This window comes from Parasteatoda tepidariorum, chromosome 5, assembly GCF_982258835.1.
Source record: "Parasteatoda tepidariorum strain Cologne lab strain chromosome 5, Ptep-v5.0, whole genome shotgun sequence".
NCBI lineage: Eukaryota > Metazoa > Arthropoda > Arachnida > Araneae > Theridiidae > Parasteatoda > Parasteatoda tepidariorum.
Window position 1 is genome coordinate 63,695,097 of NC_141759.1, and position 27,128 is coordinate 63,722,224.

The 27,128-nt window shown below is 28.1% G+C and overlaps 2 protein-coding genes across 11 annotated transcripts in view; one reads left to right on the top strand and one right to left on the bottom strand.

Annotated features, from left to right (window-relative positions):
• LOC107438926 (uncharacterized) overlaps positions 1 to 10,255 on the bottom strand; it is a 53,204-nt gene extending 42,949 nt beyond the window's left edge. The window contains exons 1-3 of one of the 7 annotated variants that reach the window (XM_071185703.2): positions 10,110 to 10,255; positions 7,091 to 7,193; positions 2,598 to 2,660 (exon numbers count right to left, since the gene is read on the bottom strand). In XM_071185703.2, coding sequence (XP_071041804.2) covers positions 2,598 to 2,660; positions 7,091 to 7,129 — 102 coding nt within the window. In that variant the 5' untranslated portion in view covers positions 7,130 to 7,193; positions 10,110 to 10,255. Of the gene's footprint in view, positions 1 to 2,597; positions 2,661 to 7,090; positions 7,194 to 9,805; positions 10,081 to 10,109 lie in introns of those variants that run through there. The other 6 variants (XM_016051342.5, XM_071185702.2, XM_016051343.4 and 3 more) reach the window with 6 other exon arrangements.
• Positions 10,241 to 26,359, top strand: LOC107438928 (uncharacterized). Of its 4 annotated transcripts, none has more exons than XM_087164087.1 (7): positions 10,241 to 10,470; positions 13,620 to 13,699; positions 19,667 to 21,727; positions 22,505 to 22,675; positions 23,316 to 23,501; positions 23,664 to 23,744; positions 24,174 to 26,359. In XM_087164087.1, exons 2-7 carry the CDS (start codon positions 13,640 to 13,642, stop codon positions 24,330 to 24,332), a joined length of 2,718 nt encoding a protein of 905 aa, XP_087020213.1. In that variant the 5' UTR covers positions 10,241 to 10,470; positions 13,620 to 13,639; the 3' UTR covers positions 24,333 to 26,359. The 4 variants fall into 4 exon arrangements, with proteins under 4 accessions (XP_087020213.1, XP_087020212.1, XP_087020214.1 ...); XM_087164086.1 differs by having other exon boundaries at positions 10,253 to 10,474; XM_087164088.1 differs by having other exon boundaries at positions 10,469 to 10,582.
• Positions 26,360 to 27,128: the final 769 nt, after the last annotated feature.

Genomic DNA, 27,128 nt, shown 5'->3' on the forward strand with positions numbered 1-27,128 from the left:
TAAGTCATTAATAAATATTCTGTTAAAAATTCAATTTGGTTTAAAACTTCTTCAATCAAATGATTAAGAAAGAGTTCTATAACTTCAAAATGAAATAAAAAAAGGGAGTATTGCATCTAACAAAATTTTCATAAAATATTAATTGCATCTAAAAAAATTTATAAAGTATCGATTGCACCTAAAAAAATTTAATAAAATTAAATAAGAACATATTCTTAATTTATAATCTTTAGGAATTCTGTGTTTACAGAAATATAAATTTTGATTGCGCTTCAAAATCAAATGATAAAGAGTTTAATTAAATTTCTTTAAATAAGAAATATAAATATTAAAATTTTATTATTCGATTCCTAACTTTAAATAGCTAGATATGAAACCAAGTTACATGCTAGTTTAAATATTCAATCATGCGAGAACTTACATGCCGTCAACGGAAACAGGATTGGTTAGGTCGGACTTCATAGTTTTTTTTTTTTCAAAAAACCTACTTAAAAAAACAAATTTGTCCACAATTTTAGATTTTATAGAAAAAAGACATTTTCCATTGATAAACAAAGCAAAAAGAATTATAAAAGTTACATTGTTTAAAGAACAATTTATCTAAAAAAACAAAGGTTTCCTACAGACTACTATTCTTCAATCTCTTTTAAATCTTTTTTTAGGAAACACTGAATCAGAGCTCATTCTAGGCAGGGTAAGCAGGGCGCAGCACCATGCTGCCCTTTTAGTCAAAAGAATCCATCCTGTTGCCCCTGATGTAATAGACTCCATTTCCTTTTTGCCCTTTCCTTCCTCAACCCTTCTTTATTTTCAACTCTTTTTATATAGTTACATTGCTGACAATACATAGATTTATATGGGGGAGGAAAAATAGTGCACGTGTCTTTGAAAGTTTGCAGTTACTTCACTATCGTTAAATCATAATTATTATTAATCATTTTAATTATTAAATCATAACTAGAGACACTTAAAAACATAAATTTATTATTTTATTAATATATGCATGCATTTTAAATAAATTACTAAGCTAATTAGCTCATTAACTCGACACAGTTCATTCATGCATTATATGTTTTGTGTAGATAAAATAAATTAATTTTCAATAAGAAATGCAATAAAATTGCTCACATTTTAATTCATATTGCTCATAATTGATTTCAAAGAATTGTTATTATCTCTTTTTTTCCCCATTTAATATGGTACAGAAAATAGATTTTACTTATGTATATTATTAGTAAAGCATTGACCTAAAAGTTTCTGTATATTATAATTGTACAAAGCCAAGTAAATGTTTAGCTTTCTTTATTATTATATATATGTATACTCCAAAATATCAGAGTTACAGTGTTAAAAATATGTTACAGTGTAACTGACCATAATTTCTTTATAACAGGGTTGGCAAGGTTTAGGACAAAATGGATTAATCCACGGTTTAAGCCCTGGTTTAAACCGTCCTGTCCAAAACCCTTTTACTCAAATTATGTCACAATTTTATCTGAACAATATTTAAGAGGTAAAATAAACATAGAACTAATAACATATTGATAATTAAATATACCAGAGAATATTTGTTTTTAAAAGTATAATGTTTTATTAATATTGTTTGACTCTTCAGTTTAAACAAAGGAAGATTAATCAGTAATCAAGTTCAATTGGTCCTCTCATTCAATAGTACATAACTGAAGTTTCGCCTAGCCATATAGGTTAAAATATTAGGAACTAAGTGCTCGGTTCGTCATAAACAGGTTTATTTATCTGTAGTACTATTCAAGAATACTTTTACTTCATTGATGTTCAATTCTTTTAGCATACTGGTGATACATCACCAGTGTCAGTAGCTGAAACTGATGTTATGCCCTTCAAAACTGTTATAATACATTTTTCAGTTATTTTGTATTTTCAATTTAAACTAATATATTTATATTTAAAAAACATTTCTTTTTAAAATAGATGTCTTTTTTATCATCCTGTGATGCAGAAATTATAACATTTTTTAAAAAAAATATTGTGAAAAATAAAAGGTTAATTTTTGAACAAATTTAGTATTTTTTTTAAGAAAAATTATTATTTTTTAATATTGCCATATTTATCCTTATGCAAAAATATTATTTATCACTATTAAAAGCATATTTATATTTAAAGGATTAGTTATTCATTTCTGTTGTTCAATGAATTGTGGAGCTTCAAAAATTATAAACCTTTTCCTATTATATTATATTATTTTCTTTTAATAAGTTATAGTAAATTGTATAAAAAATATCAAATATTTATTGATACATGTAATTATTATGTGTACAATGGTTACACCTATAGAATTTTTACCTTTTACCAAAGTTCAAGGTTTTGGACACTTTAAGACAGTTTAACCCAGTTTAGGACAGTAAAACCCACGTGTCCTGTCCAAAACCAGTTTAGGACGTCCAAAACCCCAACCCTGCTTTATAATGTTCCAAAAGATAGGCTGTTGAGAAACTCATTAATACTTAGTATTATGTATTAAAACTTAGAACAAGTTTTGCCTTGTATATCATCTGTTAATAAAAAATTTTAATCTTTTTTAAAACTCTTTAATAAGATAAACATAAAAATAAACATACAGTTTCCACTGCAGCAGGTTTTGGAGAATCAGCACTAATAATGGATATTGACAAGCCTTGTTTCTGAAAAAGTTAGAAATGGTTTAATTTTTGTACAAGAATTCCACAAAGAAATTAATTCATAGTAAAATAATACAATTTACAAGTACAACAAAATATCGTTTCTCTATATCATATAACAAAGCAGGAGAAAAATCAGGATGATAAGTGGTGCTAAACCATATCAGAATTTCAAATATTGCAATATTATTCAGAGATTATCAATATTTTAGAATACAGTAAAACCTCATTAAGTCGTCACCCTGATAAGTCGTCACTCCGCTTAAGTCGTCGTTTTCCTGTGGTCCCGACTAAGCCTCATAGACAATAATGTAAAATAACCCTCTTTTACCCGTCATCGAATTTAACTCTACTCCGGATAATTCGTCACCCCAAAAAAATGGCAAACCTATCTTTTTTAATGGCAAACCTATCTGTTATCATTTCAGACCCGCCCCTTTCACTTTAAGTATCTCCGGGAATTTCGGACCACCCACGAAGTTCGCTCTACAGCTGTGAGCATTCCTTTCCTTTTAGGGGATTTGGATTCTTGGAATTTTGCATGCCAATCGTTCAAAGTTCTCACTTCTTGCTCTGACTCAGTCGAGTGTAGACGTTTTTCTTTATTGTACGTACTTCAGTCGGACTTCATTTCATAGCGAGTTAGCCCCGCTATAAGGGCCATTTTATTTTCTTACAAAATTGTGATTTGAATACGTTTCAAAATGCCGGGAAAACGAAAACTTACCTCGTTATCTCTTAAAGAAAAAAAGGACTTAATTGCACTTTTTGAAAAGTCAAATGTTTCGAAAACAGCTTTTGCCAAAGAACACAATATTCCAAGAACTACTTTAAGTGATATTCTATCATCAAAGCAAACCATTGAAGAAGCAGACTGCAAAGACAATAGAAAGAGAATGAGGAAATCAAAGTTTGACGAGATCGAGGAGATTTTAGTTCGATGGTTAAAGCATGCAAGATCGCAAAATGTGCCTATTTCTTCCGTCATTCTTAAAGAAAAAGCGATGGAAATTGCTAAGGAGTTGAACATAGAAGATTTCCATTGCAGCAATGGTTGGCTGGAGCGTTTCAAGGACAGAAATAGTCTTTCTTTTAAAACGATTTGTGGGGAAGCCGCAGCTGTTGATGGTAATGCTATAGAAAATTGGAGGAACAGTGTTCTCAAGGACATTTTATCCAGGTTTGATGCCTCGAATGTTTTTAATCTAGATGAAACGGGCTTATTTTATCGTCTTTTGCCTGATAAAACTATCGTTTAAGGGCGAAAAATGCACCACTGGAAAAGCCAGCAAGCAACGTCTAACACTTTTGCTGGGAGCGAATATGAATGGAAATGAAAAGCTTAAACCACTAGTGATAGGCAAGAGCAAAAGGCCACGTTGTTTCAAAAACGTTAAATCTCTGCCAGTTGAATATGAAGCAAATTCAAATGCATGGATGACTACAATGATTTGGGAATGTCATATCCGTAAATTGGATTCCCAGTTTTCGCGCCAAAAGAGAAAAGTTGCCCTTATTGTCGATAATTGCACAGCCCATAGTCAACCCGAAAGCTTAAAAGCTATTGAAATCGTTTTCCTTCCTCCAAATGTTACTGCACTTCTTCAGCCATTAGATCAAGGGATAATTCGGGACTTCAAAAGAAAGTACAAAAAAATGCTAGTAAAAGACCTGATAAAAGCATTGGATAAAAATGAAAAGTTTGAAGTTTCCGTTTTAGACGCGATCAATTATGTGCATAGAAGTTGGAGCTCAGTTTCTACGCAAACTGTTTTTAATTGCTTCAGACACGCGGGATTTGTAGCCAATGCAGAATCCGAAGATATCCTCTGTGAAGAAGTCGACCCCGAGCCCTTAGAAAATTTGCTGCAAGTTGTTAATGAAAAAGGTTGCAGTGTCAATGACGTAAATGCATTTGTCGATATTGACAATGACATCGCTATTTGTTCACAAGCGACTGTAAAAGATTTAACTTCAGAATTTTTAGATGAAAAACAACACAGTTCCAGCGAGGATAGTGATGATGAGAATTCGTGTGGAATTCCGCCCAGCAAGACTGAAACATTAGAAGCGTTAGAGAAAGTTAGACGATATTTAACATCAATTGAGAGCACAACAGAGGAAGAATTCAAGGCGCTGATGATATTGGAAAAGAAGGTTAACAGCAATCAACAATTCCTGCATCAATCCACTATGTTAAGCTATTTTAATGCTCAGAAATAAAAATAAAAAGTGGTAACTATACAAAAGTATTTGTATTCCTTTTCTACACATTTATTTGCATGTGCATTATATTCTAAAAATCTAATTTTTCTCAACGAATCCTATTGCAGTCCATTAAAAAATTTCAATGTTATTTTAGTTTTTTTAAAGAAATTTCTAACTCCACTTAAGTCGTCACCCCGCTTAAGTCGTCGAAAATGTTCGGTACCTTGAGTGACGACTTAACGAGGTTTTACTGTATATCCAAACATTTTCAATACAACTAAATTTACATATTTTTTATATTAGATAATGTTTCCTTGCCCAGCTGGAAAAAAAAAAAGATTCTTTTCTAAAACAGTTTTAATAATCATGATTTTAAAAATAAATGAGTAATTCTGAAAGCTTAACAATATATAAATTAAAAGAGATTTAAAAAAAAACATAGTTTTTGATTTAATATACAAATAAAACTATAAATTTTTATGCATGAAATGAATATTATTTTTGAGTTAATCCTGATTACTTATCTATATCCAGAAAAACAAAAGAAAAATTACATAAGAAAAAATTATAAAAATAAATATTAATATTTTAGCGATGTGAGATTTTGAATTTATTCCAGTTACCTTGCCTTTACTATTTCTGCTCATAATTCAATCTTTTAAATAAATATTGTTTCTACAAAAAAACAAATTAAAATATGCTAATACATTGTATAATTCTAAATATTGTTTTATGTAATACGACAAAAATGCTTATTCAAAAAACAATAATTAAAAATTAAGAAAACATGGCATGCAAATGCAAAAAAAAAAAAAAACTAATTATTCTGCCTCTATTACTTTTATTATCTCACTGAAAAACCAATGTTTTTAGAATGAAAATTTTTATTTTATAGTTATCTCATTAATTACAAGCTTGCATATAACTCTTAACTTATCTTGCTATGAAATTTAAATATCTATTGTCGAAAGTTGGAATATATTTTATAGTATAAATTATATACTATATATAGTATATATACTTTTATAAATATATTATAGAATATTTTATAGTAAATATTAGTTTTTATTCAGGCTGGATTAAGGAAGGGTTGCGGCCCCACACATTTTTAGGAAATAAAACTGATTTTTGATTTTTTTTACATTCATTACATTAACTACATTCCATATTTCCAGTAAAATTTTACAACCAGAAAACGGAGATTTGGTCATGTTAGTTTAATGCATAGTCTGTCGACGTTTTAAGTAAATTTTATATCACTAAACTAAAAAAATCATTAATATGCCCTCTCCTAACATTTTAATGACTATCATATTCTGCTTCAGGTTACATGAAAACAAATGTAATGAAAAGAAAAGCTATGGTGTCAGATGCAAAAATAATTATTAATTTTCAATAAAAAAAAAATTTTAAATCAAAATAGACTATACAAATGAGATTTAGAAACCTGCTTTTAAACAGAAGAAAAAATTTTATTATGCTAAATTTTAGAGGTACAATACAATTAATTACATATTTGAAGTAGAACATTAAAAGTACATCTTGTGACTTTTTTTGTAAACCAAAATGTCAAATATTTCTACACATTTGTGTAAAATAACTGGTTTTGATACAGTTTACTTTAATTAATACTTATTCCATTTTCTATTATTAGAGTGAATTTTTTAAAAGAACTGTACTCGTTAGAGATTCACTTAATGTGATTAAAAATTACAAATGATGTAGCCCTTCGTTTAACAGCCTATAGCCAATTGAAAACTGAAATTAATAAGTTGAAAATTAATATTTCTAAAAAATTTCAGTTTTTGACCTTGAAAACAATGCAGTTTGTTTAAAAATATTAAATTTAAAATTTTAGTCATTTGGTTGACCATATCATGGAATTGACCATGCATAAAATTTAGTTATGAACAGATCATAGACAGTTAGTAGAGAGTTTTCGATATAAGAGTTTAGGTGAATATTCCTTAAACATAGTTTTTACTATTGTGAATAAATATTTGCAAATCTTAGTTTATGGAAATTTAACATTATCGGTATTTTATTTTTTAATTGAATAGCAAAAAATAAAACAGAAAATTACATTATAAGTGGTAAAAAGTTAACAAATTTAACAACAAATAAACATAAAAAGTAATAACTTTACACAATGTCTGTAGAAAGCACGAAAAATTAAATGCAATGTGCTTACATATAATTCAATAAAAAACTGTAAAATGGAATACCTGAATTTGCTTTAATGTTTCAGCAGTTGATCTCGGCATATTGGAATTTGAGGTAGGTTAGTTCAAAAAATTTTTTCAAAAGGGAAACATTTTGTTTTACACTCTAAAAAAATAAACGTAAATATATTTATTAATAGGCTATTATAAACTTATCTACATTTCAAACTTTTTAAACACTCTATAAAAGATCGTTGAGTATCTACTGTTCGAACTAATTGGATGGTGTTTTTCTACAAAAAAGAATGCTATCGTCTCCTCCTTAAGCAAGTTTTACAGCAACTAAATTTATAGTCTTCAGGTTTTGATTGTAGCAACCTTTCTACGATTTTTAAGAATTAATGCCAAAGCATGCCCATTAAGACATCAAATACAATGCTGACAAAAACAGATATTGGACAGTCAGGCCAACTGAAATAAAAGTTTTTTAGTCTAAATATAACTACAATATTTTGTTTCTTAAAAGTAACATCAAAATTACTAGAAAAGATATATTTTTGATATTAAAAATCTTATAATCATATGACCTATAGCAAACTGAAGTTAATTTCTGAATTCTATTTTCTTTGTTCACAATATACCAGCTGTCAAAAAATATTCTCCTTTAAATTAAGGTTAAATGAATAGGAATTTGCTAATTAAATAGAAATATGGGATTATATTCAAATGGTTGCATTGTAAACAACATCCATTGACATAACAATAAAAAATATATATCATTATTGCTTAGCTTTTTAACTATAGCACTGAATTTTTTAATGAATTAATTAAAAGCCAATTATGATGCTGAAGTAGTTTCACAGGGGTCTGTCTAGGTTTTTCTGAGAGGTACCTATTTTGTGAAAATTTAGACATAATTTGTGAAAAATTAAAAATTAAATTAAAAAATCAACACAAAAATATGGATTTATCGTTTCTTAAGGGATACAAAAATAAAATTTTAAGAAAAAGTATTTTGTGAAACTACCGTTTTTCCTAAAATTGAATTTGTGAAACTACCGTTTTTCCTAAAGTTGAATTTGTGAAGGTACCGCTAAACGGTAGTAAATTCGGCTTGGACAGACCCCTGTTTCAGGAATCTTAACGAAAATGAATCACAAGAAATACAAAAGTTATATGCAGTATAAAGATATTTACAATAAAAAATTCATTTATGTTACTTTATTCACATTTTGCTTTACATCGCACAAAGTATAGCCCTATAAGAAGTTTGACATTTAACTCCTACAAAATAATCTCAGAAATGTAACCAGTTTTGTACTACAATGTAATTAGGAGTTTTCCTAAAGTTGAATTTGTGAAGGTACCGCTAAACGGTAGTAAATTCGGCTTGGACAGACCCCTGTTTCAGGAATCTTAACGAAAATGAATCACAAGAAATACAAAAGTTATATGCAGTATAAAGATATTTACAATAAAAAATTCATTTATGTTACTTTATTCACATTTTGCTTTACATCGCACAAAGTATAGCCCTATAAGAAGTTTGACATTTAACTCCTACAAAATAATCTCAGAAATGTAACCAGTTTTGTACTACAATGTAATTAGGATTATTGATTATACTTTAAAATATAATGTTATGAGCTCGTTTTGCACTCTATACAACTTCAGATATAGAGTCAGAAGGTTTTTGTGACATATGATAAGTTTTGAGAATTTTTCCTTTTAAAAATTATAAATTTTTGTAATCATTTGAACAGTACAATTTACATCTTAAAACCACTTTTCTGCATTGTTTTTGTTGTTTACTGATAAGCAAATGTTATCAATATGTTTATATTTAAAATTATGAAGTAAAAATCAGCAATTTTTTTTTCTTTGTTAACCAGTGACAACACAGTATTACACACAGCTACAAAAAAAAAATTCCTCACAATAATTATTTAATCAAAAAAAATACATAATTTAATTTAGAAATATGTGGTCTAATAAATCAGAATATATAACTTTTTGATTAACTTCTCAATTTAAGCATTTCATAAATAGATAAGCATTTGCTGCACTTTTAATGTGTATTCATAAATATTATTGATTCTACAATCAGTTTAGACACAATAGCATATCCTAAATCCTAGGGATAATTTTTTTTTTTTAATTACTTGCAACTTTTTAGCTAAGGCTTCAAAGGGTGGGAAAGTAAGGAAGTTTCTTAAAAAAAACTTTTCCGACTTATTTTTAACAATTCTAACGTACTACATAAAAAAATTTGGTAAATTGTAGAACATACTGGCTGGTGTGATTATTTGTAAATGTTATCTTTAGCAAAGTATTAGCTTCAAATACACATGAAATCGAATTGATAACTAATTACCAACTTCTCATTTAGCTTTCGGTAAAAGCTATAATTATTAAAAATAGAATTTTGATTAATTTCAAGTGTTTGTTACTAAAATAATCATCTCAAAACACCTAACAGATTGGTGACAGTACAATGGTGAAGGAATATGATCTGTAACGCCATTAATCTAACGTTATACTCTTCATAAAATAATAAGGCAATAATAGAATGCACTGATTAAACTACAACAATTCATCATAACACAAGTACAGATATTTTGTCCACTAAGAAGTCAATTAAAATGTAGGTGTCAGATCATTATTTATCATCACAAAATTCTAAGAACTCTAATCACTACAATAATTATAGAAAAACGTAAAGCATAAAATATCGAGATAACATTAAGCTGTTTTTTTTTTTTCTAAACAAAAGCGAACCTTGATAAAACTATAATGAATTTTATACTTGTTTACGTAGAACATCCAATGAATTCAGATTAAACTTTATGAAAAATAGGAGACATAAAATCCAAAGCTTAAAATTCAGAAGATAACATTTTATTTATTATGTTGATAGATACATGAGCAATGATAATCTATATTTTTAGTATTATTTATCATCTTAACACCGCGTATCCGAAACGCTTCGAAATGTGATTATAGCCCAGCCATTTTAAATCAATGTATTGTTGCCAATATGTGAAAAAATTAACAAAATAAAGAAAAATTAATTAACACCAACCCTGACAATACGAATTTCACATTAATAGAATTTAAAATTAGATCATAAAAAATAAAACAATTAACTTTTTCTGAGTTGATAGAACGCACTGGATTTTCAGTAAAATTTTGTTAAGATTTGATGAAGATTTCAGCAGCGCCCTCTATAGTTTATATCAATTTCAAATTTGCACATCCTTAGAAAAATTAATTTAATAATTTATAATCATTTTAATTCGTTTATTACAGAATGCTTCTTTAAATTTTTTTAAATCCCTAAGAAAAACAGTTCTTTAAATATAAAGAATTATATACTTGGCGCAACTGTCGCTGAGGCTAGGCCAGTTTGAAAATATCAAAATATCGAGATTCGTAAAGCTTATGTATGTGAGTAAATAAAGATATTTTTTATATTAATGTATTGTTAAAACAAAAATATTTCGTTATTATACGTTTTTAGAATTTTATAAGAACTTATTATATATTAATCTTGCTGTAATTGGTTATATTATTCAATAATATATAAAATTCAACGAAATTATCTACTGAATATCCAATTAAGCCTAAATATTAGATATACATCACAAGCGCTTTATTATGAAATTAAATTTAATTTTTTAAAGTTTTTATGAAATGTTAATATTTTCTGTTACATAGTAAGGGGTATATAAAGTTTAATTTGCATGTGTTAACTCCAGAATTGTGCTTGGAAAAAAAAATTTTAAACCTCTGAAAGTCTATACGTTAGAAAATGGCGATATTTAAAATTATTTAAAATATGGATTGTTATTTAAACCATGCTTGAAATAGTCTAAATATTTTAAGAATTTTAGAATTTTTTAACTTTAATAGAAAAAATTTGTGATATTCCTCTTATGTTTAAATTAATAAAATCTGTTAATCTTGTTTCTGCTTCTTGGCGACATTTGGCGCTGAAATTTGGCATTGTATTTTAACCATTGCTGAGGAGTCTGTACTTGAAATGTCCGACTCCTATTAATTCTGTAATAAAATTTTAGCAGGGAGCCAAACCCTAAGAAGGAATATTATTGCTAAATTAGTTTAATTTAAAATTATAAAAATCAATTTTTTTATATTCTTAGAATTGAGGAATTTTATTTAAAGAAATACTTGTTAAAGTGTAATTGAACAGTTGAGTTTAACAAGTATATTTGCGCAAAATATTAAAACTACGCAAAAATCGTTTCAAATATCTATAATGCAAGAAATCTTATTGCAAGAAAATTAAGTAGATATATTCATAAACTTTGAAACTTTTAAAAATGATGCATATAATTCCCTTGTTGAAAATTAATAACTTAGTTGAATAAATTAGGTTTTTTAAATTAATGAATCAAGGTAAATATTTTTGTTATAAAATATATAATTGAAAGGAAGGATTTGTAAATATATGTGTACAAACAAACAAATTTATTTTTAACATTATTTCAAAAGTTTTATAAATATTTCATTAGTAAATTGTGAATCAGGATACATATTTTTGTAAGTCAAAAACAATTTGGCTATTTAAACATGTTGAACTGTGTTAAGAAAAAGTGCAACTAATTTCTTATATATACTATATGAATTTATTATTAAAAAAAACTGTAAATCAGCTATTCATATGAAGTTCATACCAACATGAAATGAAAACAGAGTTAGAATATCTTTTAAAAAATCTTTTTTTTTTCTGGGCAAGAAGAAACTATTAACAAAATTGAATGTGAAATATGTGTGTATAATGGTGGCTATTAAAAGAAAAATTGAAAATTAAAGCAAACAAAATTTATCGTAGTACAAAGAAAGTTTCCACAAATTTCTTTTTAAAAAACTTATCCCAAAAAATAGCATTTATTTTGAATATAGATTTATGTTTATTTTTCTAAATATGTAGATTTAAATCTAGGTAAATTATATGCACTTACAATATTTATAGTTTACTAAATATTCTGGTTAAAGATAAAATTATCTAAAAATGGAGGAAAATGTTTTTTTAAATATTAATAAAAACAAATTTGAATTGCGTTTAAATTTTTCTCCGATAGTTAAATTTTTATTGTAATATAAATTAATGTATTTCTTATGTAATTTTTGATATTTTATTTCAAATTGATTTTTCTTAATAAAAACTAATAAACTGATTCTTTACCCTTAATTTATAATATTAATAAATCCTAAATACTCTAATACTATCAAATTGTGATTAAAAGAAATACTTAGCTATAACATGTGACACTATTGAAATTACTATTAATAACTAATACAGTTGTTAGAATAAATTTTATTGTTAGATGTTATGTTATTATGTGATAATGGCTTTATTGTGTCTATTTTCTACGCTATGCAGCTCAGTATCAGTCAATATAGTTTCGAGTTCTAGCCTTATTCATACTAAACTGAAAAATGTACATTGAGTACAAAAGGCTTCAAAGCTTTTTTTTTTTTGTGTGTGTGTGTTTCCTAACTTAGGATTACTTAATTATAGGAAAAGGAGGATTTAAAATGAGAATAAATTAAAATTGATTTCATATATGATGAATAAAATGATTAAGTATTTTTTTTTTTCATCAGGCTGATTGCTTTTGTATTTTTATTTTCAATAATTTAACAAATTAATAGATTGAGTCAATTTCAATTTTACATGTTTTTATTTATAATTATTTAATATTTTCTACGCCAAAATTTAAGTTTTGGGTGGTAATTATCAGAACAAAAAGAGCTTAGTATCAAAATAATTTAGGAACCTAATTGATTGATCACTTGTAATTTTATGTTTATTTGAAAATACTTCTTATTTATAACAGCTAATAATTATCCTTACACCAAAATTTTGGGGTTTTGACTTGATGAATGAAACCATGATTAAAACCGAATAAAACTGTCTGTTGTCAAAAACTTGCCAACCCTGAACTATACTCAATTAAGTTTCCTCTTCAAATATATACAGTCGGACCCCGATTTAACGAATTCATCGGGACCGGAAATTTTATTCGTTAAATCGGGGTCATTCGTAAAATCGGAGTTCAAAAAAAATTGTTTTTTTGTACATATGTATTATTAAAAATTGTTTGTTATAAACGACTATCAAAGATTAGAAAGGAATTTCCTGTTTGACTCATAGCCCACGTGACAAACTAAAAAATGACCTTGCAAGTGTAATATGTCTTATTAACTCAACCCACCTCCCCAAGACGAATTTTGTTTTTCCCTGTTGCGGTCTTTTCTTTTGTTTGAGACGAATATGCACTTTTTCTATTTTATTCCTCCCAGGAAAGATTTTTTTCCCTTTAGAATCTGCCAATTACAAAAAAATGCAATATTTTTTTGATCAAAATTAATGAAAAATATTTTTTCCGGATGCTGAAATAATTCGTTAATTCGAGGTTAATTATTCGTTAGTTAGGGGTTTTTGACTCTGTTTTTGCTGGGGTTGAAAAAAAATTCGTTAAATCGCGAAATTCGTTAAATAGGGGTTCGTTAAATCGGGGTCCAACTGTATCTGTATATATTTTCTTTTTTTTTTTTTTTTTAGGTTTGAAAGAAATATCTAACATGCCGAGGAAAACTAGTCAGAGTGCAAAAAAAGATGTTGCTGTATCAAAAAATGAAGGAGTATGTTTTTTTTTTTTTTTCCTTTTTATCTAATTATATGTGTGGATTTCATGTTACATTTAACAGTTTTTAATTTACTCAGGATAGAAGTGCACAACCTTCGACCCGCCTACTGTATATGTGAAATATTTTTTTTTTTTTTTTTTTTTAAGCAAAATAATTTTGAGAATTTTATATTGTACATTTGAGTTATCGTGTTTTGATGTACTCAATTTGCATCAATTCTACGGTAAATCTATGCTATTTCCCAATCGCTTTCCTAACAGTTATTGCTGCAATTTGGCATGGTTTTAAAAAACCCAATATTTTTATTACGACGTGTGAATTTGAGTAATCACTTTTTGATACCCTTCATCTTTGTCAATTTCAATAATCGAAACTTTACTTGGATTTATGAAAATCCGAGTAAAATTTTGATTATTATTGTATAAAAAAATTTTCATTTAACTATTAATTTTATGTGGGTTTTTTTAAATCCCGATAAATCTAAATGTTTTTTTTTATAAAGGCCATTATTGCCATGCTTTTCCATATAATTTTTAAAATCTTTATTTTTACTATGAATTGCACATCTAATAATTTGTTTTTGTCGTATGTCTAGGTTATTTTTCAATCATTTTTTCAGCAGTTACTGGGGGGAAACGCCAATTTTTAAACTGTTCACAGTTTGCAGTTTATTTTGTTTTAAATTTTTTGTAGCTTATGTGATTTTATTTAGTGAAACCTAAAAAGAAAAATTTTCCAATTTAAAATTCATAAAATTTAATGCCTAATAAATATTTAATCTTATTTCATACTAAAATGGAACAATACGGCTTAAAGAAAAGCCAAAAATTAAATCAAACTTATTTTAATTTTTGGTTTTTCTTTAAGCCGTATTGTTAAATAAGCATGTATTCTTTTTTTTGTTTTTGTCACACTTTCATTCTGTGAGCATTATTTTTTTATTAATATTTTGTTAGAATTCATATTTTTCCCCCTCAATATATATACACTCTATAACAAAAAAATCGATGCACCAAGAAGGAGTTGTCCGACTGAAACGAAAATCTGTGGATAGGAAGACAATGTACAAAATAGTAAATGATTAAAATTTCAGAACAATTGAATAATTTATTGCAGAGTTAGAGTAACAGGTTCATTAAGGTGTTGACCCTTCTCTAACCTGTATACAAGCTGCGACACGGCATGGCATAGACCGATAAAGCTCCCGGGTGGTCTCTTGCGGTATTTCCTGCCAAATTCGATCCAATTGTCGAACGAGGCCATCAACATTCCGTGCCAAATGCAATCACCTTCCCATCATATCCCAGACATGCTCGATGGGAGAGAGATCTGGTGATCTGGCAGGCCAGGAAAGAGTTTGACAAGCTTGCAGACAGTTCATAGCAACACGTGCCGTATGTGGTCTGGTATTGTTCTGCTGGAAAACCAGCCCAGTGCGCGGTAGCAAAACAGGTCTTAGGATGTCGTCGACGTACCGCTATGCAGTAAGTGTAGGGGAGAGGGGGGCACCTTTCAACAGTTTTTGCTTAAGAATTATTTTCGAAGTTTTATTGCTTTCAAAATCTAAGTTCTAATTTTTATTTACTAATTTGATATTTGAGGTAACCTCTCAATTTTTTCCAAAGGTCTAAACCAAAGACAAAATACCTAATTTTACATATTTAGTGAACCATGTATTTTGTTGAAATCTACCCCTCCTGGGGGGCAGTTTTCAACGGGTGGTGGGGCACATTTCAACAACTGAAGAGAACGTAACAAAATCATACATTTTGGAAAATTAACTTTACTCATAAAATAATAATAATGAATGAACATATTGGATTGGTTTAGATTTTTTCTACATTATTTGGTCTTTAATAAAATCAAAGTTTATGGAGAATGTCATGAAAAATACAGCTCGAGCTGTTACGTAGCTTAAACTTGGTTGAGGCAGTTTCATTTTAATGTCATTTCTTTCTATACTACTAATGTCCTCTATACTACTAATTCTAGAAAATAAAACATTGATTATCATGCTTCCTCGCTCTCCAGAAACTACCTGCCTCACCAGACCAGCTCCTAGCTTGGCAACAACATTCGGAGCTGGAACAAATGTTAAAACTCCAGTTTTATCCAAGTTATATATTTGATCCACTGTAAAATGACCAGAATTAAGAGCTCTCTCATAATTGTTGACAGATTCTTGAACATTTTCTTTATTTAAAGCTATAGCTCTTGCAAAGCTGGTGTTTTCCAGTTTTCTTAAAGTAAGCTGTGGGTGACACTTCATAAAACCTTTAACCCAGTCAATTCGACGTTTCATTTTTGTCCCAGCTACTAGGAATTTTGGAGTTGAAACACTTTGCGTTATCATAGGAAAGTTTTCGAACTTGTCTGTAAGTTAGACTATAATTGAGAATTGAACATGTAATTATGTATTCACAATGCAGGGTTTCTTGCTGGACATCAAAAACTTGTTGGCTTGTGTATTTAGAACTGTAGCATTTTGTGTGTTAGTAGTTGTACATTGTTTGGTTTCACCAACCAAACAATTATTTGACTTTCTTTTTTTTTAATTAATAAAATAAAGCTGAAAAGTCTATTCCAAATAAGTCTGCTGCTGCTGTTAAACATGCACCATTTCTGACTGCTTACATTGTTTTTTCAACGTTTTCTTCACTAACTTCTGGTTTAGAGAGTTTTTTTTTTTTTTATATGTTCGCAACATTTTTATAAATTGTAAGAAGGTAAAATATCAGAATTGAGAATTTTATTAAATATAATGTTACACCCTAAACTTTTCAATTTTCTTAAAATTAAATTATTTTCATTCCAAATTAAATTTTCTTGAATATTTTTACAAAATTTTAAAATAATTATTTTATTGATGCTTTTAATGAATTCTTTGTAAATAAATTCTATTTTCAATAACAATGCAACAAACTGAATCTTGATTTTAAGCTTTTAAAAAAATTTCAATTAAATGAAATGAAATTTTTTTTACAAACATGCTTCCTTGAACACATTCACATGTTTTTCAAAATATTTAGAATAATGCCTTACAGAAAAAGTTGAGTATTTAAAATATAACAACCGCAATTAATGGGCTTTTTGCTGACTAATGACTTCTGCAAGATTACTTAACAAAAAAATAATAAGCCTGGGACACCTTTTAACACTGTTGAAATGTGCCCCCTAAGCTCTGTTGAAATCTGCCCCTGGTACAGACATTTTGGTTAAAGTATTATCAACCACTTTAGAAAAATACTTTTTACTAATAAATGATACAGTTAGAAGCAGAATTAAATAAGCTAGCAGATGAATAAATATCACTTACTTTATTAAAAGATTACTGGTCGATAAACAGTTTTAAAATCAAAATTGTCTTTTTACTTTTGGAATGTTAAAACATGTTCCACAGAGTAACACAACAGTGGTAAAAAGAAAGTGCTTAAAACTAAATGTCAACAGTTATGCATGGTTAAAGCTTATTGTCTGGCATATTGGTGAATCATTAAGCAATATTAGAAGGCAGAAATTCTAGTTGTTGAAAGGTGCCCCATGTTGAAATGTGCCCCCCTCTCCCCTACCTCTAATTACGACCAAAGGAGTCCAGCTGTCAAAGGAAATGCCACCCCAGACCATAATGCCTTGTTGAGGGCTGGTGTGGCGTGCAATAGTGAAGGCAGGATCCCCCCTCTGCCCTGTGCGTCTCCAAACACGTCTTCGATGATCATCAGGGCACAGTTGGAAGCAAGATTCGTCGCTAAAGACTATACGTCCCCAGTCGGCATCATTCCTGCCATATCTGTTCAAAACATTCATGCATACGAAATTTCAAAGCAATCGGATGATTGCTTCTTGGTGCGTCGAATTTTTTGTTATAGAGTGTGTATGTGTGTGTGTATATATATATGTGTGTGTGTGTTTTAGAAAAGGTATCAGTTTTTTTTTTTTTTTTTTTTTTCATTTTTAAATGAATTTTAATAATTAAACGCTTTAATTTTGTGCTTAGAACATTGAAGTCTATTTGAAAATTATCATATTTGCCACCAACATGACTAAATGTGCATGTTTGCCCTTAGTTGGTCACGCTACTGTGCAAGTGACCCCTCACTCAAAAAGGTTGTACACCCCTAAGGCAGGACACACACTAAGGAGGCAAGTGATAATTAAAAACATATGAGAAGCAGATCTGCATACATTAGCATGAGTGCATCACCTCTGTGTTTCCTCTTGCTTGATTCATCATTGTGTAACCTACCTAACTCAGGAGGTGTACTCTATTGTTTATCAACCCCTTCTCAGATTTTATAATTCCTTTTTGATTGCTTTGTTTCCTTATTAAATACTAATCAGTGATTCTGCTAGGCTTTGAAAACTATAGTGATAGTGATTAGGCTGAGGACGAATAGTGATTAGGCTGAATACTGAATATAACAACAGCATTTTATATAAAAAAAATTAAAAAATCATTAATAAAAGCTTTATATAGATATAAGTTTAGTCATTATTGAAAAATAAACAAAACTTAGCTGTATTTATCATAGGGTAAAGGAAAAAAGAAACTTTAATAGAAATGTTTAAGATGATAAAGATAATTAGAAATATCTAAGATAAAAAACTAACAGCTATTAAAGCAAAAAAAGAAAACTTTAATGCGAAAAATATTTTCCAGAAAAAAAACTATCTATAAAACATTAAAAGTCATAATATCTATCAGAAATGCTTTTAAAAATGCAGTGCTTTCATAAAAATGCCTATTTGAAGAAAAAAAAATTATATACAAAAGCAAAACAGAAAACAAAAATTTATCTTAATTTTTTAATGAAAATTTCACGCTAAACATTTGTTTGTTTTTTTAACTACCATATTTTCAAGAAAAGGTGAAGATTAAAGTCTAATAGAAACTCTCTTAACTGAAGTGTCATAATAAAAATATAAGTTTTTCAAAAAAGAAATCTAGATAAAAACCAAAACAAGAAATTTTCTTAATTTTGAAGCAAAAAATTTAACACTGAAATTCTCAATTTAACTTTTTCACATTGCGTTATCTATAGAAAAAAAGTTACCATGAAATAATAATTTTCATTATAAATGCTCTTTAAAAAATGCTGCCATGATAAAAAGCTGATAAAAGGAAACTTATTAAAAAAGGAGAGAGGGAGAAAAATAAAAAGCAGAAAAATATTATTCTTAGTTCTTTAACATTGAGAATCACAGTTTTCTATGTTACCAGTTATCTGTCTTAACATACAAGAAAAAAGTGTTAATAAAATAATAAAGTCTATTAGAAACTCTCCGTTAACATGCTATGCTATAGTTAAAAAAGAAATATAAGAACTAGGAAATAAATAGCTTGTTAATGAACCATGAGTTTCGTAAAAGTCATGGTTCAGTGTAAAGTAATCTAATTTTAATTCTTCAAATTTTGCTTTTTCCATGTGTCTTTCAGAACATAAATTAACAAATATGTGTAAAAACTGTTTCTAATAATGTATAGTAATAAATTTGATTTTTTATTTCTTCATTAAATCTATTAAAATTTGTCTAAATATAATTTTCCAAATAATACTTTGCCGAATTTTTGTCTAAAAGGCTAAACAGCCAATAATAGCCTAATATCCATTACATCCTTAATTTTTAAGATAAAAAGAGCTGCAAATCTGGAAATACTAGAATATTTCATGCTTCTAAGCTCTAGATTTGCAGTTTTAATTGTATGTTGATATTGAAAACTTATTAATTATAATTTTGTAAATTGCCTGTTTGTGTTTGATTCTTAAATTATGACTGAGACTTGAAACTATTCATTCAACTATTCAAGACAACTATTCATTAAATCTATTTTAAAAAAATGAGATAAGATTCTATAGATAAAGCATACTAATAATCTGTAATGTTTTTAGTGTTTCGTTATTTATTATGGCTAAAAAAAAATATTGAATTCTGATAATTTAATTCAAATTGTTAATATTTCAGATAGCTCCTAGGAGGTCTGGCCGAGCAGTTACAACAAAACAGGAAACTACTTCGGTAAAAGATGCTTCAAGGTCTCGGCGTAGCTCTACGGCTGCACAAACTGTTGCATCTGTTGCAGATTCTAAATCTCCTAGAGTAAGGAGTAACAGGAGAGAAAGCTCTTCACCATCAGACTCTCGTTCTAGAAGTGGCTTAGAATCTCCTGCCACTAGAGTCAAATCAACTAGGCGTAGCACAGGACGCATTAACTACAAAGAAAGTGATGGAGAAGAAGAAACCCCAACGCCAAAGTATGACGAGAATTTCGAGAGCGGAGAAGAATTTGAAGAAACTGATTCTGATGAAAAATCAAAACCTCGGGGAAAGGGCAAACAAACTAAAGTATCTCCGAAGCTGCAGGAATCACTAAAGACTGAGAGGGGAACTCGTGGTCGTCGAGGCCGGCCAAGTAAGAAAAAAGCTGAAGAGGTTAAAACACTTGAATTATCTGATGATAGCATGGAGCCTGAAATTGTTGAAACTAAACCAGCTAAACCGGAAATAAAAGAATCTACTCGAACTAGTCGTGGAAGAAAATCTAAAACTGAGGTTGTTGATGTGGAATCTGAAGCTAAACCAAAACCATCAAGAAGAAGTGCAAGATCCTCATCAAATAAGGAAGAAACACCCAAGAAAAGACCTTCTCGAAGCATTCAAGCGAAACGATACACGGAAGACGATGAGGAAGATATTGAAGAAATTGGTGGTTCTAAAGCTGAAGAAGAAATTGATGATAAAGTTGATGGTACACGAAAGCGTAAAAGAGAATCCTCTCCAGAAGAAACTAACAAACGAGTGAAGGAAGATGAGAATGAAACAACAGAAAAGAATATAGAAGAAGAGAAAGATACAGAAGAACCTGTTGAAGAAAAAATTGTTTCAGAAAAGCAAGCTGAAGAACCTATGGAAGTTGAAGAATGTGATTCTGGTATTGTTTCCCAAGATGACTCTAAAAGTCAAGAAAAAGAGGACATATCTGTTTCTGCGGATGATAAAATAACTCTTGATAGTAAAAAAGAAATTGAAAATGTATCAGAAATAAAGGATGTTACAGATAACAAAGATTCATCTTGCTTAGAGAAAACTGCTGAAATTTCAACTTCTGAAACCAAACAAGAAATTGAATCGTCTACTGCCCGTGATTCAAAACAATCTGAGGAAATAAAGGAGGATGTTAAGGATAATATTCCTAATCAAGTTATTCCAGAGAAGGAATGTGAAAATCAAACTGCTGCTACTATCAACGACCAAGCGTCAGATAAACCACAGCCAATGGACTCTACATCTGAGTCAGAACAATTGCCTGTTTCTAACAAAGTACCAGAAACTAACTCAGAATCTTCAAAATTAGACACAGAAAAAGAAGATTTAAAAAACACTGAAAGTCATGCCAATGACATTTCTGAGTCCAAAAATTGTGAATCTAAGATTGAATCATCTGTTATAAATGTGGCAACTGAAAACATAGTTCCTGCAGCAAATGCTCATTCTGTAACTGATAACTCAGATTCTTCTTTAAATGGGACAGAAAATCTTAGTAACTCTGTTAATCCGATTTCTGTCTCAGAAGTTCCCAGCATTAATGTAGAACAATCTGACAGTGTTGTTCCAAAAGCAAATGGTGCACATGATGTGCATGAAAGCACAAATTCAATTCAAGGGCAATGTATTTTGCCTGGACGTAAATATACTTTAAACTCGAAATTAAGCGAAAATATTCGTCAATCTGTAAAAAATAAAGCATTTGGATTTTTATCATACAATTTAGGGTCCGAGTATAATGTACAAAAAGAAAAACTCCTGCATGAACTTCATCAACTCAATTCACAAATTATTTGCTTACAGCAAGTCCCTAAACCTTTTTATTCATCTGTTTTAGAGCCTAGTCTGGATGCTCTTGGTTACAAGGGTGTTTTCTGTCAACCTGAAGATAGTTTAAGAGGAATGGCCACATTTTTCAAAACATCACAATTTCGACTTAATGAACAAGCTGAGATTTCTTTAAGACAACTTGTTGACAAAGTAAGTTGATTATTAGTATTATTCATTAATAAAATATCCTGGCATCAACAATAATTTCAAATAGATCATATTTAATGGGGAAATATTAATCGAGAAAAATAAATTTTTACCGGAAAAGATACTGAAATATCTATCATCTATAGTGATTTTGCTTACATGCTATAATGCGAAATATAAGTTATAACTCATCCTCTGGGATATGTAATTCGCCAGCAAAAAAAATAAAAAACCCTAACCAGCCTGCAGATCTTTATGTAGGCAAAATCAAAACCAAATTTTAAATAATAAATATGTACATATATAATAAATGTATACATAAATAAATTACTTTTTTCGTTATTATTAACTAAAGGAGAAAATTAAAATTATTCTTAGTACCAAACCACGTTGTTGCTTTTTCTTGGTGCAGATGTTTGATCAGTCCGCAAGCAGTCCTAATTAAAAGCCTTGATAGTTCAAATATTTCTCTTCTTTATTTTGTTTATCAATAAATAAATTAATATTATGAAAATGAGCATTAATAAATGGATAAAGAGGTTAAAAAGTCATAATTTGAATTGGAACCTACTTTTAATAAAAAGGGGATCCAAAAATATTAAAGTCCTATTCCTAGAACCATAGGTATGCAAGTCTAGCTGGATCACTGAATAAATCTTTCCGTTTTCTTTAATTACCGGATTTCTTTAATAAATCTGCTTGATTTATTCATATATTTGGAAATCTTTTGTTCAAATAAAAGTTCTTAAATGCGTATTTAATGTTGTTTAAATGCTTTAGGAATTGGAAACATCTGCATTGGAACCCTCCAGTAAAGCTGCTGTAAAATCATACATCAAACGTTGTGGCAATGCTCTTCTAACTCACTTTGCTTCTGTCATTGGAACTCAAACAGTGAATGTTCTTAATGTACAGATTCCACCATCGGATCTTAGTGCTCATGCTTTACAGGTAATTTTTATACTACTATATTATAGGCTTTAGTAATAATATTAGACCATGTATAATTTATTCATTTAAAAATTGTTTCTTAATTTAACTAGGTATTTCTGGTAAAGTTCTGTTTTTCACAGAATGAAGTTTTTTCAAAAAAATGAAATCTCCCTTCATGGTTTTAAATTCATATAATTTTAAGCTTCCAGTTTTTTTCCCCTTTTTTTTAAATAATCAGAAAAAAAATTCTTTTTATTTTTCATTTATTTTTTTAAAAAAATCTATAGATTGTGCCAAATGTATGCCTTACTGTTCTCCATGTAAAATTATTTAAAAGGTATAGTCATCTTTGTCTCATTATTTAGAGAATATTGTTCAACAACGGTAGATATTTTTTTGAATTTAAAATAATTTGTGGTCGAGACACAAGAAATATTGTGTTTGACCTTAGTTTGTTCTTTAATCTACTTTCAATGTTTTTGTACAGAAGATCAGATTTTAATAAAATCAGACATCCAAACTCCTTTTAAAAGGAATATTTAAATGAAATTAAAAAGTTATCTTTTTTTATAGAAAACAAAATTTAATGTAATGAATTAGTTAAAAACCAATGTAATACAAAATTCCTATTTTTATATTAAAATATATATTTATTTAGGTGTCTTCATTGGCTAGAGAAGTCATTAGAATCAATGGTGGAACTAACAAACCTCTCTTAATTGGAGGAGAATTTAACATATCTGAAAATGATGCATCCTATCAACTACTTAGGGATGGATATCTCAGCAATGACATGATTGATGAGCTTCAACGAAGAAAAGATATTGCTGTACCTGAAAAAGAAGTATGTTATATTTATTGTATTGAATATAGTATGGGCTGCAGTCGATAAAAAAAAAAAATTTTAAATAACAATCTGTATTTTAGATTATTTTAAAATCAATCAATATTGTAAAAAAATTAAATATCACCTTACTTTTATTTATATATATTTTTTTTCTTCTAGAATTCTTCGTTGGTTGATTTACTTTGGAAGTCTTTCCAACACCCGTCCTCAAGTTTGTGTAGCTGCTATTCATCTGTGTTGGTAAGACATCTCAAATTTATTTTCGTTAAATGTAAACTAGACTTTTAAACATGATTACAGACAAAAATAAAATGCTGAAGTGCATAATAAAGAAGTTTATATTATCAATTAATAGTTATTTTCAACAAAAATTTTATATGTGATGTTTTTAATTGTAAATATTTGATAAAAGATTATCAATGTATAAAACAAGCTAATGTTAAAAACTTTTCATGTATGATAGTTATTTCTTTGTTGATTTATAAATCTGAAATTATTTTCTTAAGAATTGCATTTGAATAATTTTAACTTTCTTTTATAGATAAAAAACCACAAATTTTATTTGAATTGAAATAATATTCAAAAGTTACCGAATTAAAAATTATTATTATTTTTTTTTTTTTATATATTTTGAGACTAAAACTATATAATTGAATCTTTTCCCCTTAGGGTCATGAGCTGCTTATTCCAGAACTTAAAAGAACATCATCTGACCTGTTGTGGTACAGCTCTGATAGTCTACACACTGTTGGCATTGTTGATGTCGATTCAAATAAACTTGGTGATCGTCATTTCTCTTTGAAAGCTGATGTGGCTTTTTCAATTTGAAAAATATGTTCATTGTCTCTGTTTTACTAAAAAAAAAATGAAAACATGTAATGCTATTGTTCTTTTTTTTCTTTTGAAATATATATATATATATATATATATATTAAATTTGTAGTTTTTTGAAAACCTTTTATAAAATGTAAATGGAACCCTATCATGTTTATGTTGAACTCGCCATTATCTATCATGTTTTTAGAGGAAGTTGGATTTAAAATTGGCCATGACGAAGCCACTATTGTCAAAGGAAAAGCCATCTACATTATGAAAATTTTTTTATCATAATTGTACTTGGTGTTATCTTGACTAATTTTCAAAAAATGAAATGTTTTATTGTTGACAACAATTTTGGTATTTCTTGTGCCATTTCTTTACCACATTTCTTTATGTGTTTACTTGTTAAACCAACTTTTTAATTCCTTCGATATGCATCCTTCTCTATCGCAGCATTTTGGCATTAATCATATGAACATATGTCATACCTGTAATCTGTGCATTTTGTGAATTGTCTTTTTCTAGTTATAGTTATGAATACACATTTAGGTATAGCGCATGTGCATTAAAAATGTAAATTTACTAAAGGTTGCATAATTTTTCGAGCACTCTGAAGTGAAGTGTTCGGATTTTAAAATGAATTACAATACACATACATACCATTGTTTCTGCATATACATCTTACTATTTTAGATATAATACATCTTCAAATCTTTTATGTGAATGTCAGTGACATGGGGAAAAGGTATATCGAAATGAATTTGAGTTTGTATATAATACAGAAATTTGTTTTATGCATTTTTATGTTTGGATGAAATAATCAAATGTTTTGTTATTTAATAATTTCAATATTTTTAACACTTTTCTTAGAAAAATTTAAATAATTGACCTTTTTCTTTTCATATAAAGAAAACAAGTAATTGCACAACTTTTCATTATCAATTCATTTTAAAAAAGCATTAAAATTGTTAGTATTTTTAACTTTTTTTGTAAAGAGCAGATATGTGTTGCAATTACCAATTAATATTTTTTTTTCGACTTCATAATGTTTCTATTAATTGTTGTGCTATACCTTATGCAGCAAGATTGTGAATACTTACAGAAATGTATATATGCTTGTCAAATAATTTTAGTTTGTCATTATTGATATGAGTTTAAAACCTCATTGATTGGATTGCAATTTCTCTTTGCCTTTAAATATTAACTATGTTTCTTGATACTTTTGATTTTAATATTTGCTCTGTTACTGTGCTTCTACATTATATTAGTGTTGTGGCTATGTATATATTTTTATTGAAATGCTTATGAGTTACTTACTCTGATATAATTGTTTAAAATGTTTTATTTGGTTTAAAATAATTCTCTTATCAATAGCTTTTATTTTTAAAAAAAAATTATTTTATATTGGCTAACTCATGATTTTGTTACATAGTTATCAGATTTAAATCGTGTATGAGTCAAAATTCCTGTTGTTTAACAGGAAGAAGGAAACTATGCATTAAATAAGTTTTTATCTCTTTGATCATGGGTTAAAACATTTTTTCAAAAACACAAATTTTCTAATAATGATGAGCGCTGAATTTTTTGTTAAATAACATCTAGAGAAATATTAATTAAAGTGAACCATAAATTTGTAGTAGTGGTTAGAATAGTTCATACTTTTAATAAAAAATATAAAAATTGTTACATTTTAAAAAATAATATTGGAAGAAAATGATTTTTTAGTGAAAGAACAAACCCATTTTAATTCATAAATCCTATTTTATGCATAGAATTTCGAAAAATATTTACTTCAAATTCTTTTTCTTTTGTTATTCTTTATTAATGTTATAGCTACGAAGTTTTTCTCTGTTATTCTTTACATTTTTATTTCCATCTTTCATTGCAAAATATTTAGTTGGGGATTTAAAATTTTATTTGTCTAATAGATACAGATGTAACTTAAATGTTTCCTGTTAATTTTATTTTGTAGAAATTTTACACTCAAATTATAAACGAAGTGTTTCAAAAGCATTAAAGATGTGAAACTAAATGTATGTATGTGTGTTCATTTGTTTCTAATCTCCTGTTATGCATTAAAATTTAAATGTCGTTACTCTGGTCATCCAATTGTGCATGCTATAAAAGGAACCGGATGTTTAATTTTATCTGAAACCTTCATTTAAAAAAATGCTCCTATAGTTAAAGTTAAAAGCATACAAACTTTACATAATATGCATAGATAGTACTTGTAATTATTCCCACAAAGCATTTTAGGTTATTTTATTAAATTGTATAAAAAGACTAAGCTAAACTAATTAATAATCTCTTCAAAAAAAATTTTATTTTGGTACAAATTTAATTTTTTGAAAAGTGCATTTTATTACTTTTAAAATTTGTTAAGCTAATTAGTTTTTGCGATATTTATATCTCATGTCTTAAAAGTTTGCCAGTATTAACTTATTTATTTTTCTTTTGTAATTTTAAATAGCTTTTTGTGTTGTCATGGGTCTGTCAAGGTTTTTCTGAGAGGTACCTATTTTGCAAAAATTTAGACATAATTTGTGAAAATTAACAATTATATAAAAAAAGGCAACACAAAAATATGGATTTATCGTTTCTTACGGGATACAAAAATAAAATTTTAAGAAAATGTATTTTGTGAAACTACCGTTCTTCCTAATGTTGAATTTGTAAAGGTATTGCTAAACAGTAGTAAATTTGGCCTGGACAGACCCCTGTCTGCGTCTTATAATTTTCATACTGAATGTATACAAAGTCTGTTGCTAAATCAAAAGTGTCAGTGTTTTGAAGATATTGAAGGTT